The 17,431-nt window shown below is 45.2% G+C and overlaps 1 protein-coding gene across 1 annotated transcript; it reads left to right on the top strand.

Annotated features, from left to right (window-relative positions):
- The first annotated feature begins 2,846 nt into the window (after positions 1 to 2,846).
- Bmp2 (bone morphogenetic protein 2) lies at positions 2,847 to 13,641 on the top strand. The gene is made up of 3 exons (XM_031372010.1): positions 2,847 to 4,025; positions 5,134 to 5,483; positions 11,618 to 13,641. The coding sequence occupies exons 2-3, from the start codon at positions 5,141 to 5,143 to the stop codon at positions 12,457 to 12,459; spliced, it is 1,185 nt and encodes a 394-aa protein (XP_031227870.1). The 5' UTR covers positions 2,847 to 4,025; positions 5,134 to 5,140; the 3' UTR covers positions 12,460 to 13,641.
- The last annotated feature ends 3,790 nt before the right edge of the window (positions 13,642 to 17,431 follow it).

Raw genomic sequence — 17,431 nt, forward strand, 5'->3', positions numbered from 1 at the left:
TTCTGACTGTGGCTAATCCAACACTGAATAGGTAAGCCCTAGGTAGAGCAAATGCCACTGTTGGCTGTAGCTTCTGGTTCCTAGGAAAGAATCTCAACCAGGAGCAAGGAGAGCTAGGGTTGGGTGTCACATCAGCAGCAAATGATGCTCAGGCTAAGAGGTTTCTCAGGGGAGTGGCCACAGGTTACAGTGGAATGACAATTACAAGGTAGATGGATCATGTCACGCCTGCTGTGACCTTTACAATACATGGGGATCATTATTTTAATGTGAATTTGCATAATGGTCCACCTAGTAGGAACAATGCTGAATGCTAATAGCTGCAGGATGCAATAAAATTAAACATTATCTAGGCTGAACTGCTTAAGGAAAAGTTGCCAAAGTATGACTCTTTTAAGTACTTAATTTCATCCCAGGTCATGTATACACACAAATGAGGATTTCCGGTATCTCTTGAAAAACTAGCAAGAACTGACTAGAATAAAACAAAAGCAGCAGTCTCCTTTCTGTAGAGTCCTAAGCAGTAGACTGTGTTCTGATACATTGTGTCTGGACCTTCTACAAAGATTAGACTTGTAATTCTCACCATAGCTTGCCCCAAAGCTGCCTGCCCCCTGGAAGCCCCTTACATATATGTTAACAGATACACTAAATATGATCAACTCAGCACTACTCTCACCTTCTGAACCGACAGACCCTGAGAAAAACTTTGTAAATGTTAAGATCAAGTAAGTCCACAAGCACTGTACATTTTCATAGAAAACAGTTTTCTCAAAGTATTAAGTAACCACACGTTCTTCGATGTGGGTGGAAGGAGGCCATCAGCATAGAGTGTAAAAAGCAGTAAGTCTCTGTATTTCTTTCTTCTCTACGATTTCTATTTCATGAAAAAAAAAATGGGCTGAACATGACCATCTACTCTGTATTCCAAAGAACAGAGAATTCATTCAAACTGGATCCACTTCTGGGTCCCATGCGTTTACACTCATTTCCACCACAAGAGGGCAGCCATCTCTAAAAAACAACAGTCAGTGCTCTTCAGAGAAACTGGGCCAAACTTCAGGAAAGTTCCTGGGAAAGGCTTTTAGCAGCACCTCTTTGGGCTACAAAGGAAGCGGCCAGGCACCACCAAGGTGGAGTTAACTGTCCAAAGGCATCCATCTGACCTCAGAGTCTTGATTACTAAGGATATCATAAATGGCCAAACTCTCTCTTATGGTGTTCTGGAGGCCCAAAGCTGCAAGGCATTGTTGATGTCATCACCAAAGGTTTCATTTTCATCTGTTCTTGGGGTGGGTCCAGCAGCTGTCAGCTTTCTCTTCCTCATTAAAGGCAACTTTCTCATTTAAATCTCACATAGGTTTGGAGTTCTTGCTTTGCTCCTTACGCCTCCCCGATGACAGAAGCAATTGTTCACTTCTCAATTAGACTTGATAGGGAAGGAAATGGTTTCAGAAGCGATCAGCACTTTTGACTTACACGTCTGAGTGGAGTGTTTTATTGCCTTCTTGTTGGGTGTCTCATGATTCAGAGTGACAACTTCTACAGCATGTTTTAAAGAAGGAATACAGTAGCTGATTGCAGATTGCTGAATCTACCCCTTCCTCTCCTTTAATTTTCCTAGTAGACAGCTTTCCTTCAAAATACCTTATTTGACCTTTACAGCTCTAGAAACAGCCAGGCCTAATTTCCTTCTGTGGGTTGCTAATCCGATTTAGGTGAGCGAACCTAGAGTTGTTTTAGCTCCCCAACTGAAAAGCTAGTACACATGGATAATAGATTATTAAAGCCCCTGCTTCTGGTTTTTTTTTCTCTGTCTTTGCTTTGCAAACTTGAGAGATCTAGTTGAGAATCTGATCTTACCAATTTGGTCTTCTACAGAAATGTTCCACCCATAGCTTTTGGGGGTCATGTGGGCAACCAGGTGGTGGTACTATGAAGGCTCCTGAAATGTAGGGAGAAGTGGAAAGAGTTCAAAAACAATCCTGGCTCAGCAGCTTTGGGGACATTCCAGCTGAGGAAGAAAAGTGGCTTGGCCACAGCCAGAGCCTTGCTTCTGGGGACTAGTGGAGAGGGCCAGGCAGAAAATTGAAAAGTCTCAAACCAGAATTGTCTTGTTACCTGACTCTGGGGTAGGTGAGTGTGGGAGGGAAGATAAAGATCACAAGTATTGAAGTGATTGCTTCTATAAAGAGAACTTCTATTAACTCTCATTGTCCCCTCACATGGACACACACACACACACACACACACACACCACTGGAAGGGACATCCACTTTACATGTGTATATCTATGTACAGAAACCTGTACCCTTATTTTTATAATTTACATAAATGAATACATATAAAATATATGCGTCTTTTTATTAGATTCATTTATTTGAATATATGCGCATGGGTGCATATAAATGTATGAATATTTATAAAATGTAATAATGCTCAGATGTGTATCGGCTATTTCTCGACATTTTCTTCCCACCATTCAAACCACAGAAGCGTTTGCTCACATCTTTGCCAAAATGTCTAATAACTTCTAAGTTCTTTTCTTCTTTTTAATGTGCTTTTTACCTAAACATTTCAAATTCAAGTTGACTATTGGCCCAGTTGGGGGAACTCAGAGGCGAGCGGACCCTGGATTTGCCCTAGACTCTGGCAGCTTGTGGGCGCGGATCCAGGTCCCGGGGGTCGGCTTCTCACTCATCCGGGACGCGACCCCTTAGCGGCCGCGCGCTCGCCCCGCCCGCTCCACCGCGGCCGCCCCGCAGGGCGCGCCGTCCACACCCCTGCGCGCCGCTCCCGCCCGCCCGGGGATCCCCGGCGCGCTGCGCCTCCGAGGGGGAGGTGTTCGGCCACGGCCGGGAGGGAGCCGGCAGGCGGCGTCTCCTTTAAAAGCCGCGAGCGCCGCGCCACGGCGCCTCCGTCGTCGCCGCCGGAGTCCTCGCCCTGCCGCGCAGAGCCCTGCTAGCACTGCGCCCGCCGCTGCGCTTCCCACAGCCCGCCCGGGATTGGCAGCCCCGGACGTAGCCTCCCTAGCCGACACCGGCCACCGGACTAGCGACGCGAGGATCCCCCGTGGCTTCGAGGGACTGGCACGACACGGATTGGAGCTCTGGACTGTGCGCGCCTGGCGCTGTGGCCTCGGCTGTCCGGGAGAAGCTAGAGTCGCGGACCGACGCTAAGAGCCGGGAGTCCGGAGCACAGTCTTACCCTTAATGCGGGGCCACTCCGACCCAGGAGTGAGCGCCCGAGGCGAGCGGGCCGAAGAGTGAGTGGACCCCAGGCTGCCACAAAAGACACTTGGCCCGAGGGCTCGGAGCGCGAGGTCACCCGGTTTGGCAACTCGGGGACGCGCGACTGATCGTTCTCGAGAATGAGCCCCAGGACGCCGGGGCGCCGCAGCCGTGCGGACTCCGCTGGCGAGCGCTGATGGGGGTGCGCCAGAGTCAGGCTGAGGGATGCGGAGTGGCGGCCCGCCCGCCACCCAGATCTTTGCTGCGCCCTTGCCCGGACCCGGCTTCGCCCACGATGGCTGCCCCGAGCCATGGGTCGCGGCCCAGCTAACGCAGAACGTCCGACCCTCGCCCGGCGAGTCCCGGAGCCGGCCCCGCGCCCCGCCAGCGCTGGTCCCTGAGGACGACAGCAGCAGCTTTGCCTCAGCCTTCCCTTCCCGTCCCTGCCCCGCACTCCTCCCCCTGCTTGAGGCTGTGTGTCAGCACTTGGCTGGAGACTTCTTGAACTTGCCGGGAGAGTGACTTGGGCTCCCCACTTCGCGCCGGTGTCCTCGCCTGGCGGATCCAGTCTTGCCGCCTCCAGCCCGATCACCTCTCTGTTCCTCAGCCCGCTGGGCCCACCCCAAGACACGGTTCCCTACGGGGAGAACACCCGGAGAGGAAGGAGGAAGCGAAGAAAGCCCACAGGAGCCCAGTCGCTGCGCCAGGTCCCTCGGACAGAGCTTTTTCCATGTGGAGACTCTCTCAATGGACGTGCCCCCTAGTGCTTCTTAGACGGACTGCGGTCTCCTAAAGGTAGAGGACACGGGCCCGGACCTGGGGCTGGCGGGTGACACCGCTTCCCGCCCGGTGGCGCTGGGCGCCTCCGAGGACCGGTGGAGCGGACATAAACATACCCTCTCCCGGTGCACGTGCAGCGGATCCCTAGAGGGGTCAGGCATTCCAAACCCCAGATCCCTCTGCCTTGCCCACCTGGCCTGCTACCTTCCTCCAGCACGTTCCTCCTCCCCAATTTTCGATACATTATCAGGGCTGTTTTGGGCTTTACCAAAAAAAAAAAAAAATTATTTACTTCTTTTTTCTTTTTTCTTTTTTTTAATTTTTTTTGCAGAAATCCATTTAGAGAGTATGGCCGGTGGATTTCACTAGTTCATTGCCGACCAGTACTCCAAGCCTTAGAGATCCTTGGCTACCTTTAAGAACTAGGTCTCATTTAGGAAGCTACTAAAAGTTGGGGTTCTCCGTGTGTGTTTACTGACTGTGCGGATGTGTCATAGCTTACACGTGCATTCATAGACACTACCTATTTAGATAATTGCAGGAAGGTGCGTGGATTTCTTGACTGCACGGGGGTCTGGGAAAGGGGACAGGGTGGCCTGCGGGTCAACTTTGAAGTTAGGGGCGTAGGCCACAACTTGCAAGTGGCGTCATTAGTAGTAATCTTGAGTGTAGCGCTTACTGAATATACAAGTTTGATATGTTCGTCTACCAGGAAGTTGTATACAGCGCCTCTAAGGAAGTCACTTGTGCATTTGTGTCTGTTAATGTGCAAATGAGCGCTGCACAGTATAGTTTTGTAAGGGATGCAGTGTCCGACCAACTTAGGGTTTCTCAGCTTCCTGACACTGGCATTCCTAGCTAGTGCCACAAGAAAAGGGGACAGACGGTCATTGATTTTTATTGAGAGTTAAGCCCAAGCCCCAAGTGAGAAGTCCGGCCAGGACTTGGGGTGGGGGGTGGGGGTTCTCCATCCTCTTGATCATCCAGGCTGTAGCCCGGGAACATGACATGCCAGGAGGGCATCCTGGAGAAGGCCAGCGAGCCCTAATGGGAGCCGGGGCCGCGGGGGCGGGCGGAGGACTGGGCGGGGAACGTGGGTGACTCACGTCGGCCCTGTCCGCAGGTCGACCATGGTGGCCGGGACCCGCTGTCTTCTAGTGTTGCTGCTTCCCCAGGTCCTCCTGGGCGGCGCGGCCGGCCTCATTCCGGAGCTGGGCCGCAAGAAGTTCGCCGCGGCATCCGGCCGCCCCTTGTCCCGGCCTTCGGACGACGTCCTCAGCGAGTTTGAGTTGAGGCTGCTCAGCATGTTTGGCCTGAAGCAGAGACCCACCCCCAGCAAGGACGTCGTGGTGCCCCCCTATATGCTAGACCTGTACCGCCGGCACTCGGGCCAGCCGGGAGCGCCCGCCCCAGACCACCGGCTGGAGAGGGCAGCCAGCCGCGCCAACACCGTGCGCAGCTTCCATCACGAAGGTGAGCGGGCGGCGGGTGGCGGGGCGGGGACGGCGGGCGGAGACTCGGCGGGCAGCCCGGGCCTCCGCTAGCACAGTGGACGGCCCTTCTGCTTCTGTGCCGTCCCCTCTGTGGCCCCGAGCCAGGGATTCCCCACTGGTGAGTCCGCACCCTTTCCTGGCAGCTAGCCAGAAGACAGACTCCTCCCCCTAGAACTGGAGGGAAATCGAGTGATGGGGAAGAGGGTGAGAGACTGGCTAACCCCTAGTCAGCTCAATGTGTGAGAATTCCACAGAAGGCAGAGTTGGGGCTCCTTAAATCTGTTTGGAAGCTCAGATCTATGACTTATGTTCACGCTGGAGTTTTAAGCTAGGCAGAGCCAAGGGCAGATTGTTCAGAGATAGTATTAACAAATCAAATCCAGGGCCCCAAAGCATTCAAATTTACTGTTCCTCTGGGCCTAGTTTGAAAGATTTTTGAATCCCTATCTAATCCCCGTGGGAGATCAATTCCACAATTCATCATATTGTTTCCACAATGACCTTCGGTTCTTTGCTTAAATCTTAAGTCTCCAAGTGGAGACAGGGCAAGCCTTTAGATAAAAGCTTTTTCTTCCATAGATAAAAGCTTTTTCTTCCACTGCCTGCTACCTTTCTAGGCAAGGCAATGGGGTTTTAAAAAATATATAAATATGATTTCCTAAGGTAGAATAATGTTGTTTACTTCATCAGAAATTTCATGGGCTAGAAAGGTTGTAGAGGCCTATTGAAAGTCCCTTGCACCAATGTTCTTAAAGCAGAAAAAAAAAATCATGTCCCAGCTCAATTCTGTGTGTGTCACTTTAAATGTGCTTTCGGCTTAATGCATTCTCCATAGAATATCAGTTCCTTCAAGTTCTAGAAGAATTCAGAGTTGTCTGTCAGTGAGCTGCAATTTATAGAACAGTGGGGAGCTGGTTCCCCTTTTAAAGTTTTGCTTTGCCTTGCTGAAGGGATAAATTTTAAGTAGAAATCTAGGCTCTGAAATGGTAGCCCAACCCCAATCCCCAAAAAGGGATGACTCAAACTTTTAGAAGTCTGGTTGATAGTAGGAAAAAGTCCCACAGGCAGGTCACATAGATGTATCTTCCTTGAGGCGGCCAGCAGTTATGAAGGGCACTGGAAACCCATCTCTTTCAAATTGGTGTCTAGGGTTTCCTGGGAACAAGGCTCAGTATTGAAAGAGAGTGAGACCACATTCTGCTCCTCAGGGTCTGCCCACTGAGAGCAGGGAGGTTCCAGTGTGTTCACCCCAACCCCCTATCCCCACCCCCAGGTGATTCTGGGCTTAGCTAATCTTTCCGGGTTAATATTCATCTCATCGGAAAGTTTTTGTAGATCAAAACAAACAAACAAACAAACAAAAACCTACTAGCCAGCACAGAGGATTTTCCCACTGCCTCTGGAGATGTAGCAGGAAAACCATTTATTTTTATAATTGTTTATTAGCCTTTTCTAATGTGAGAATTATTCTTTAACTGTAAAAAGTGAAGGGGGTATCTTATCTTTATCTTAACTAAGCTAATCATTTAAGTCAATTAAAATGAAAGGTTTGTCAATAAAAAAATCTACCTCTTCTTATTCTTCCATTGGAAGTGGCTTGATAAGAACACAGACAAAGCACTGCCTGGGTGTCTTATTTTAAAATGTAGTGAGCTTCAGTTCATAAGAAAAAATTGTAGTTTTAAAAGCGATTTTTCTGATGTAAAACTGTATAGAAAGTTATCGATTTGCTGAGAATAAACTTGTGCTAACTTTATATCTTGGTGCAACTAGATGTCATTTTTACTGTAAATTTCAGGAAAAACACTTCCTTTCAGTCCTGATCAGGGACAGATGGCATTTGGGAAGACTGTGCACACTGTTGAGTATCCTAGAGTATGGTTGTTCTAAGCATCCTTGTTTCACTAGAAAAACCTTAATACACCATGTGTTATTTGGTAGGAGGCTATTTCCTGAGTGCTAGAAGGTGGCTTAATGGCATGATAAGATAAAACATACCGTGGTAGTCTTTCAGCCAGAGGCAGATTCTTCCAGACCAAATCTCCTGTTGAACATTAAGACCATTTTACCATAGATTTTATCCAGGAGAGCCCAAGCTTTGCTGAATCCCCACCCTCCAACCCCACCCAAAGGTCACTGAAGACCTTCCCCAACTGGCTGCCACTGAAAAACAGTTTGAAATTGCTTGACTCCATTGGCCCGTACAGAGACTTCTCCGTTAGAGGCAGATCACATACAGAAGGATCTCATGCTTGCTCTTCTGACTATGGAGAGCGCGGTCTTTCTTTTTCCTTTATAGAATAAACAAGCTGTATGGCCCTATGACTAAAGTTTTCAAAGAGGGAGAAATCCTGTTATCAGAAGTGCAACTGCCTAGAAAAATAGCCGCAGGCTAAGGCATTTCGAGGTACAGCTCTGTCTTGTGGTGAAGAAAGCATGGTACATCCAAAATTCCAGCATGGGGTTGGATGTGGGGATCCAGGAATGCTCCTATCTACTTCTGGCTGTTGCAGTGTGATTACAAACACCCTAGGGGTGGGGGTTGGGGGGGTGCCGAACAGTTGCTCAGTTTGCAGATGTTCCTTGCCACTGATGTTCTCAGTGTCTCTTGTTTGTCAGTGGATCCTTTGAATTCCTCTTGACCTCTCCAAGCTGCTTTTGTCCTCTCTACATGTATCTTGGGGCATTTCACTTGGTCTTTAGAGAATCCCTCCCCTCCTCCACCCTCCCACCCCAGTAGGACCTATGCTCAGGAGAACAGGGACCTCATCAGGTTAATAGAAACTACCAGACCCTGCTTTCCTTCCCTGCCACTTCCTTTGTTGCCTTAAAAATTAAACCTTAATTCTGTGTGTTTAAACCTTTTCTTTCTTCCTCTTTGGCATGTCATTTACTTTATCCTGTAGAAAATCACAGTGTGGCCCAAAGCCCCTTGAATCTTGTTGCAGCGTGAGATGCAGCTGCTGATCTGGAATAGCCTTAGGCTTGTTGTTGTTTTGATGGAGGAATGTTTTCTGTCCAAAAAGTGTTGCAAAACCCTCCAAGCTTAATGATAACTTTTGAAATGAAACTCACTCTACTTTAGGGCAAACAAGTAGCCACAGAGAGCAGGATCTAAACAAGGTCTGGTGTCCCATTTGGCTGTGCCCCTTCAATTTTCTGTTCATTTAGCTTTGTTTGCATCTAAAGGGTGCTGGGCAATAGGCAAGTATGTTTTGATCTTCAGGGCAAAACTCATTCTGCAGTTACCATGGTATCAGGTACCAATTCCTAGTGGTTTGTACTATTGCTTAGGATTTATTTCTCTCCTACATTAGATACTACCTTCCAATGGCTAGAACTTGGGCATGGCAGTACACTCAAGTTAACAGTTCTGTGATCTAAGAGAAGTCACATAACCTCTTTGAATTCTCAACTGATTCATTCACAAAATGGAGAAAATCATGGTTCCTTCTTAATGTGCTTCTTGTAAGAGCGTTCATAGAAAGGTGATGGCTTCAGATTTGGCAGAAAGAAAAAAGAAAGAAAAAGAGAAGTAAAGATAGAAAGAAAGGAAAGAAGGGAAGAAAAGGAAAGGAAGGAAGGAAGGAAGGAAAGAAAGCATTTATCATAGAGCTATTGTTTTATGGTGACTTTTTATATCGTATTATTCCTTTGTCTAGGAAGTGGCCGTAGCCATCTTTTGGGTTATTTTGAGGTAGAGGGATAATCAACATAGTGTAGAACATTAAATCTGGGCTTTGTTTCTAGAAGAGACTAGAGTGGCATGGCTGTTCCACTTACTTCCCTTTCCTATAGTTTGTTAAAAAGAAGGAGGCTGATACTCAGGTTGGAGACAAGTCAGAATCCTGAAATCACTTAGCAAGTTCAGCTGATTCAACAAGGGATATTTACAGAGAATTAACAGCTATTCCAGCCTCCAAAAAGTGTATATTACCTACTCTGTATTTTCAGAACCCCAGGCTTGCTGTGATAATTTGTAGAGGTCTTTTCCTATAATTTTCTTTATTTAAAAAGATTTTCAATTTCCCACCCTCAAGAAGAGGTCGAAACTTGTCCCTTGAAGTAGAAAAGGTGTTGTGTATCCTGACCCTGGGCAGTTGGCCTCCTGTGTTGAAGTCTTCTGTAAATTCTTGACTTCTCTGTATAATTTCAATGAACAGTCATGTTGGGTACCTTGGTATAAAGGATGGGATAAGGTCTCCCAAGGCTTAGGCTGGTGGAAATGCTGCTGGAAGACTAGAGATGGGTCTTTCCCTTGCCATTCGTCTTGGGTAGTATATTGTATTCTGTGAAGGCCACTTATTGAAAATACTTCTTACCTCTAAAGTGATAGGCCACCGGGGGTGCTGTATCTATGTTTCCAGTTGAAAGATGACAATTTCATATGGTCCAAACTTGGCTTTATTTCTTAGTGAGATATTATTCCATTACTTCAATGTCATGTCTCCATATTTATCTTGGGGTTCACCTCTTGCCTTTTGTCCTTTTGTCTTGTATGTGTCTCTGTGTATGTCACAGTGTGTCTGTGTGTAGTGCACTTATGATTGTCACTTTTCCTTTTTTTGTTTTTGTTTGTTTGTGAATTGGGATTCTGGGATTTTGTTGCCATTGTGATGTTTTTTGAGCCCTGTTGTTGACTGATGTAGCACTTTGTGGGATGCCCTGGGTAATTGGCCTCTACACTCTGTCTGTACAGGAAATAATGTGCTGATTGCCATGCCAAAGTCAGGAGATGCCAGTGTGATTTGCTGTGATTAGAGTCTAGGGGATGTTGCTACTGCTTTACGTTTTCTATCGATGAAGTGCCTTAGGCTGAAACATGAAGGGACACCAGAATGGCAATGGCAGGCTTTTTCTAACAGAAGCTAACTACAGTCCTTCATAGTTTCTAGGAATGCCCCTGCCCTAAAGTACCATTAATTGATAATGGAGTTCAGAACATAAGTGGCTCTCTAAAGGTATCGCCAAGAACTTTTTGGTGAGCAGATGCAAGAGGACTGTGAAAGAAGCTCAGTTGGCCTGTAGTCTTCATGTCCAACTAGAAGAGCTTTAGAAGACTCCCCTTTGAGTCCTTGGCTAGCTTACCGTAGCCTGAATCTTTATGTGTTGGTCAACATTAGGGCGTCTTCTGTAAAAGATGCTTTTCCAGACTACCTCCTTCATCCATATACTCTTGAGTATGAGAAGCATCCTTTTAAACCTTGACACTGTGTGGTCCATAGACAACAGCATCCTTTGCCTAAGAGCTTAATGGAAATGCAGGACCACAGGCCTCTTCCCAGATCAGTTGATGTGCAGGCCAAAGTCTAAGCACTGCTGTATCAACACAGAGGTTATTTTGAATGAGGATAAGATGGATATGAGAGAACAGGAAGTAGGAAGTGATTTCTCCTGAAGTTCTTTATTGTTAATTACTACAGCGACCTAGTGCCACCCCATACCTTTCTGAAGAACTATATCCCTGTGAATGCCTTTGTCTCTAGAGTTCTGAGCAAAATGGTAGGGTGTGCTTTGCAAAATGTCATTATTGATGTTGAATTTCAAAGTCTTTAATTAAGGGACTGAAATCTGTATATTGAGATTTGTAAATCATCTAAATTGTAGAGTAATGTTTGCAAATGCTTCTTAAGGGATTGACATTAAAGCTCGTTTTCTTAGTTAAGAAATACAGTAATTTCCTCAACTCCTCAGTCATTAGCCCTCTACTAACTACAGTGCTGACATTTTTCCCCTTAAAGTCTGTGAATTCCAAAGAAGTGTTTCACTATTTCCTCCATTATTATAGCTACCTAGAAGCTATGTTCATACATTGGATTAAAAACATAGCAATTACAAAGTTAATGTGGCCATATAGAAAAGAGAAAAGAGACTCCATTTTCACTTTAATTTTTTTTTTTTTTTAATAGTGTTAAGCAGTAAATCCAGGGCCATGGTCAGGAGAGCAGACATTGTATCTCTAGGCCTGACATTTTTAATTTCTGGTTGCAAATTTGTATGTAGTTTAACTTAAACCATGCATTGAAGTTTTAAATGCTCATAAGGAATTAAGTTACCATTGTCGTCTCTCTTACCAAATGCTTTTCCCTTTTCTTTCCTTGTTGATCAAACTAGAAGCCGTGGAAGAACTTCCAGAAATGAGTGGGAAAACGGCCCGACGCTTCTTCTTCAATTTAAGTTCTGTCCCCACTGATGAGTTTCTCACATCTGCAGAACTCCAGATTTTTCGCGAACAGATGCAGGAACCTTTGGGAAATAGTAGTTTCCAGCACCGAATTAATATTTATGAAATTATAAAGCCTGCAGCAACCAGCTCGAAATTTCCTGTGACCAGACTATTGGACACGAGGTTAGTGAGTCAGAACACAAGTCAGTGGGAGAGCTTCGATGTCACCCCGGCTGTGATGCGGTGGACCACACAGGGACACACCAACCATGGATTCGTGGTGGAAGTGGCCCATTTAGAGGAGAAGCCAGGTGTCTCCAAGAGACATGTGAGGATTAGCAGGTCTTTGCACCAAGATGAACACAGCTGGTCACAGATAAGGCCACTGCTGGTGACTTTTGGACACGATGGAAAAGGACATCCACTCCACAAACGAGAAAAGCGTCAGGCCAAACACAAACAGCGGAAGCGCCTCAAGTCCAGCTGCAAGAGGCACCCGTTGTATGTGGACTTCAGCGATGTGGGGTGGAATGACTGGATCGTGGCACCTCCGGGCTATCATGCCTTTTACTGCCACGGGGAATGTCCTTTTCCCCTGGCTGATCACCTGAACTCCACTAACCATGCCATAGTACAGACTCTGGTGAACTCTGTGAATTCCAAAATCCCTAAGGCATGCTGTGTCCCCACTGAGCTCAGCGCAATCTCCATGTTGTACCTAGATGAAAATGAAAAGGTTGTGCTGAAAAACTATCAGGACATGGTTGTGGAAGGTTGCGGGTGTCGTTAGCACAACAAGAATAAATAAATAAATGAATAAATAAATATATTTTAGAAACAGAAAAAAAAACCCTACTCCCCCTGTTACCCCCCCAAAACCAGCTGACACTTTAATATTTCCCAATGAAGACTTTATTTATGGAATGGAATGGAAAAAAAACACAGCTATTTTGAAAATATATTTATATCTACGAAAAGAAGTTGGGAAAACAAATATTTTAATCAGAGAATTATTCCTTAAAGATTTAAAATGTATTTAGTTGTACATTTTATATGGGTTCAACTCCAGCACATGAAGTATAATGGTCAGAGTTATTTTGTATTTATTTACTATTATAACCACTTTTTAGGAAAAAAAATAGTTAATTTGTATTTATATGTAATCAAAAGAAATATCGGGTTTGTATATAATTTTCAAAAATAATTGTAGTTGTTTTTCAGTTGTGTGTATTTAAGATGCGAAGTCTACATGGAAGGTTACTGAGCAAAGTGCTTGCACACTTGCTGTCTGTTTTTTGCAGCACTACTGTTAAAGTTCACAAGTTCAAGTCCAAAAAAAAAAAAATGGATAATCCACTCTGCTGACTTTCAAGATTATTATATTATTCAATTCTCAGGAATGTTGCAGAGTGGTTGTCCAATCTGTGAGAACTCTCATTCTTATTAGGGGGACTATTTGGATAAGAACCAGACATTACTGACCTGATAGAAAAGCTCTCGTCACCCTCCCTGCAGAAAGAACAAAGCAGGATAGTGGAAATAATTAGGAAAACTGTGACCATGTCAGGAAGTGATCATGGCATCTTGTTCTTTCTTAAACCTATGATCCCTTCCAGGGAGCTGATCTGGCCAAAGTACTAAATAAAATATAATATTTCTTCTTTATTAACATTGTAGTCATATATGTGTATAATTGATTATCTTGTGGCCCTCATAAAGAAGTGGAAATCGACTTGTATTTTGTGTTTACCCTATCAGCAAGCTCTTTATTCTCCAAAGCACCCAATTTTCTACGTTTGCCTGACACGCAGCAAAATTGAGCCTATGTTTCCTGCCTACACCCTGTTCTCTGACCTGTCAGCTTGCTTTTTTTTCCAGGGATATGTGTTTGAACGTATTTCTCCAAATGTTAAACCCATTTCAGATAATAAATATCAAAATTCTGGCATTTCATCCTATAAAACCTAACCCGTGAAAGCAAATGGTATATTTGTGTTTACAATGTCTACCTGTGTTTGCATTTTCATTTCTGAGGTGAATGATGTCAAAGTTGGGGTGATGAGGGGGCATGACTTAAATGGTTGGAGAATTCCAAGCAAACTCCAGTTGGACCAATGAACTTATCAATGAGTTAGTAGTTTTCATAAGGGGGGAGGGGATAGTGAGAAAAAGCCGATGCCTGAATCAACGCAAAGTTTTGAACCCAAGGTTAAGTTCCAGAGATGATATCCCATACAACAGAGGCCACAGTACCAGAAAAATTAGAGAATGTCTGTGATCAGCTTCTGTGGCACATCTGCCAATTGGCCAGATGCACAAATGGAGTGAAGTCGGATGAGGATCTGGAGAGGGAGCCCTCAGCAATGGCAGAGCTTCCAGGCTCTGATTGGAAGCAAAACCTAGGCAGGGCTTTGTGCAGGGTTGTTTGCAGACTGGGGAATCCACAGTGCTAGTTCCCAGCAGGATTTCAGGTCAATTTCCAGAATGTGTGTCCTGTAGTCCTCCATCGTAGGTAAAGCCCAGGTCTCACTTCCTTTCCTGTCCCGTGTCTTAGAACTGACTTGGAAAATAGTGTGCTTATGACGAGACAGGCTGTTATAGTTAAATTCTTCCCAAGGATCTCCCTGGGATGATCTTGAGCACACTTACCTTTGGAAACTTTGAGGTTCTGAAGATTTTGTTTTAAATGAATACCCTGGCTAGCTTTTGACATGCTCTTCATCCCTTTTGCCATTGTTTTGGCACTGGTAGAAACTATTAGACCCAACTATGGGTAGCCTTGTCCTCCTTGTCTTTCAGTCATTCTCTACTGTCTCTTGCTTGCCTTGGATACTGGTAACAAACTACAATCTTAAAAGAAGAATGAACCACATATTTGCATCTCCAAGTCCTCCAGATGGGAGTGCAATTATTCTGTAAGGATCCCAGGTCTATCCAGTACATGTTTTCTGCTTCATTGGTCTTGATTTTCTTTGCTAAAATTACTTGTAGAACAGCAGGTCCCATGTGACATATAACTATATACATACACATATGCATATAGTATGTATATGTTCTAATTTATGCATATCTATGTAAAGATTAGATATGTTACATATGTAGATGGCGGCACTTCTGATTTCCTTTTAGATTCAGAGATGTCACAATAAGTGGAACTATGCCAATGGCATATACCCTGTGTGGTTCAGGTCTTCCCTCTATTTTTTGGGATGGAGAAAACTCATCTGGACTATCAAAAATGAGTCAAAGCACTTAGTAAATTTCTATTCACTTGCCTTGCTCTTAAGATACTGATCCATTGGGTGCAAACAAGCTGAGCCCCTTCCTACTTTTTGGTTGAAAGGCCAAAGGAACAGAGCTTTGCAGTAAAGAATGGTTATAGTGGTATGGGGTGGGGGCGGTGTAGATCAGCATATATGGGCAACCTGAGGAAGTCAGAACTGCCTGCACTATTCCTGTTCTGTTTTATGTCTTGCAAGGGAAGGAACAGGCAGAATGGGATTGGGAGCAAGTCACACACATCTACTTGGGTCAACTGCATTTCCTCTTTCCTTCACCCCACCACCATATCTTAGAGCCTTATGACATCCTCTCAGGCAGAATTTTCTCACCAGCTCCCTGCCCTACAAACTTCAAAGTAAACTTCTAACTAACTTGAGGGGCCAAAGTTCTAAATAAAACTTGTTAGACTTGAGCGTGCACCTCAGTCATCAGTAATACCTTGAGGAAAGCAAAAAGCTTTCTGTGTGTACAGCCTATGTGGTGGAGTCCTGCCACCCTAGGATTCCTGTCCCAGTGGCCTGGGTGGGGCCTGAGGTCCTGAATTTCTAATGAGCTCCCAGGTGACACCCTGACTCCCTGTGCCAGAGGACAGCAGTTTGAGTAGCAAGGTTGTGTGGACTGTTCTTTCAATCATCACTGCAGAAGCTGGCTGGAGCCCAGCCGTCGTGGGTGAAAGCCATGTGCATATGAGAAGAAACAGAACGCAAAGCTGTGTTGCATGGCACCTGAAACAGTGCCCTGCAGATTTTTTTTTTCAAAGACATTCTTTTCCCCAACAAGATGACTGGCAATCTTGTGTTCTAGCCACTCTTAGACATGAAAACACTTGGTTGCTTATCTTGTAAAATCGGCTCTGCTTGCTTGCTTGGGCACGCTGCAGTCAGTTTAGTCAAATACGTGTCAGTACATCTATATGTATGGCAGAGCAGGTGCAAGTCCTTAAAAATGTACTTTAAAAACTTTAACACTTAAGTCAGTGTGCTGAGCTGATCCTGTGTGATGTTAGTGCCAAGCATCTGAGTTAAAGGTTGCTCTTTGAAGGCAGCGGGTAGATGTCGTACGGCTGGAGCATTTGTTTATACTAAAATGATGCTTGGCTTTTTTTTTTTCTTAGTTATAAGACAGTACACTATATAACTTCATCGAGCCTAGAGGGTGGCGTAAGACTCCAAAGCTGGTATGTGAGGTTTGGTCTAATGGAAGTTGGAATTCTCTGCAGTTGGCTTAGAGTAAAGTGCTTATGTGAATGGGCTTAAGCTAGGGGAAAAAAAATGGGTTTCCCTCTGCAAAGAGGGTCAGCACAGAAATAACTTCCTGCCTTTGCTTGGCATGAATACCACTTGTTAGCAGAATGCCCTTTGGGGATTGAGGTAGCTTGGGAAGCGCCTTCCTTGGCTCCCAAACTCTTATAAGCAACTCAGATTTTAGTGTTTGTTGAAGTATATGTCAGGATGAATACATTCTTAATCTCAAACAGTCTTCTTGTTTAAGTCACACACACACACACACATACACACACATACCACACAAGTGTGGGTGAACAGACATGTGCACAAACACACACATAAGCACACATATTTGCATACACATTCACATGCTAACATGCACATATATGTTCATACAAACACACACACATGCACATGCACACACTCACCATATGCACATCTCTGAAGGAATTTTTGTTTGCTCCTGTCTAGAGTTTGAATGCTGAGACAAGAGCAGCAACACACACACACACACACATACACACACACACACACACACACACACACACACACACACACGCACACACACCCGCCAACCCCCATGGGTTTGTCATTTTGTTTTGGTCTCTAAACTCTGAATCGAGTCCCTCTGAGGTGCTATCCCAGACGCTGACTTTAACAGCACTTAAAAGCTTGTGGGCCCCTCGCCAGGGCATTGCTGGGAGTCCATTACTGCTGCAGTCCATTGTGATGAGGAGGTCTCTCAGCAAAGCCACGATCTGCTCACAGCTCTCCTCATAAGGAGCAGGGACTCATCTGGACCGAATTTACCCTAGAACCGCTTGGCCACAACACTATGAGAGAATAATTATTGAACTATTTTACTGTACAACTATTTCCAAATTGTTGATTTTTTATTGATTTCAGGAGGCAAGCTAATTGCCCCATGGCAACTTGATGTTAACATTTAATGAAGATCAGGAAACAGAGTTTATGAAAAGCGTTTGTATAGTGACTGCAAAGCTTCAAGAACTGTTTTACACTTCCTGACGGTGCTGGGCCTCGCTTAATGGTTTGTTTTTATTGCTTAAGAGTGTAAACCGTGCCTTAGCCCAGTGTGTGGAAACTATACCCTCATCCCGAATTGCACATTTTCTTGTTGCTTTTTCCTTGGTCCCCACGTCCTTTCTACCATCTATAATCAAGACTTTCTCTGCCTTGTATGTAAGCAAATTTCTATCTTAGACATTGATGACACTACACACACACACACAT

The sequence above is a fragment of the Mastomys coucha genome, unplaced genomic scaffold, assembly GCF_008632895.1.
Source record: "Mastomys coucha isolate ucsf_1 unplaced genomic scaffold, UCSF_Mcou_1 pScaffold15, whole genome shotgun sequence".
Lineage (NCBI taxonomy): Eukaryota > Metazoa > Chordata > Mammalia > Rodentia > Muridae > Mastomys > Mastomys coucha.

What these genes read in the sequence shown, in the direction of transcription:
- Bmp2 (XM_031372010.1), top strand. Translation starts at nt 5,141, where the DNA reads ATGGTGGCCGGGACCCGCTGTCTTCTAGTGTTGCTGCTTCCCCAGGTC. An exon ending in GCGCAGCTTCCATCACGAAG is followed by an intron (nt 5,484 to 11,617) that starts GTGAGCGGGCGG and finishes TGATCAAACTAG; the next exon opens with AAGCCGTGGAAGAACTTCCA.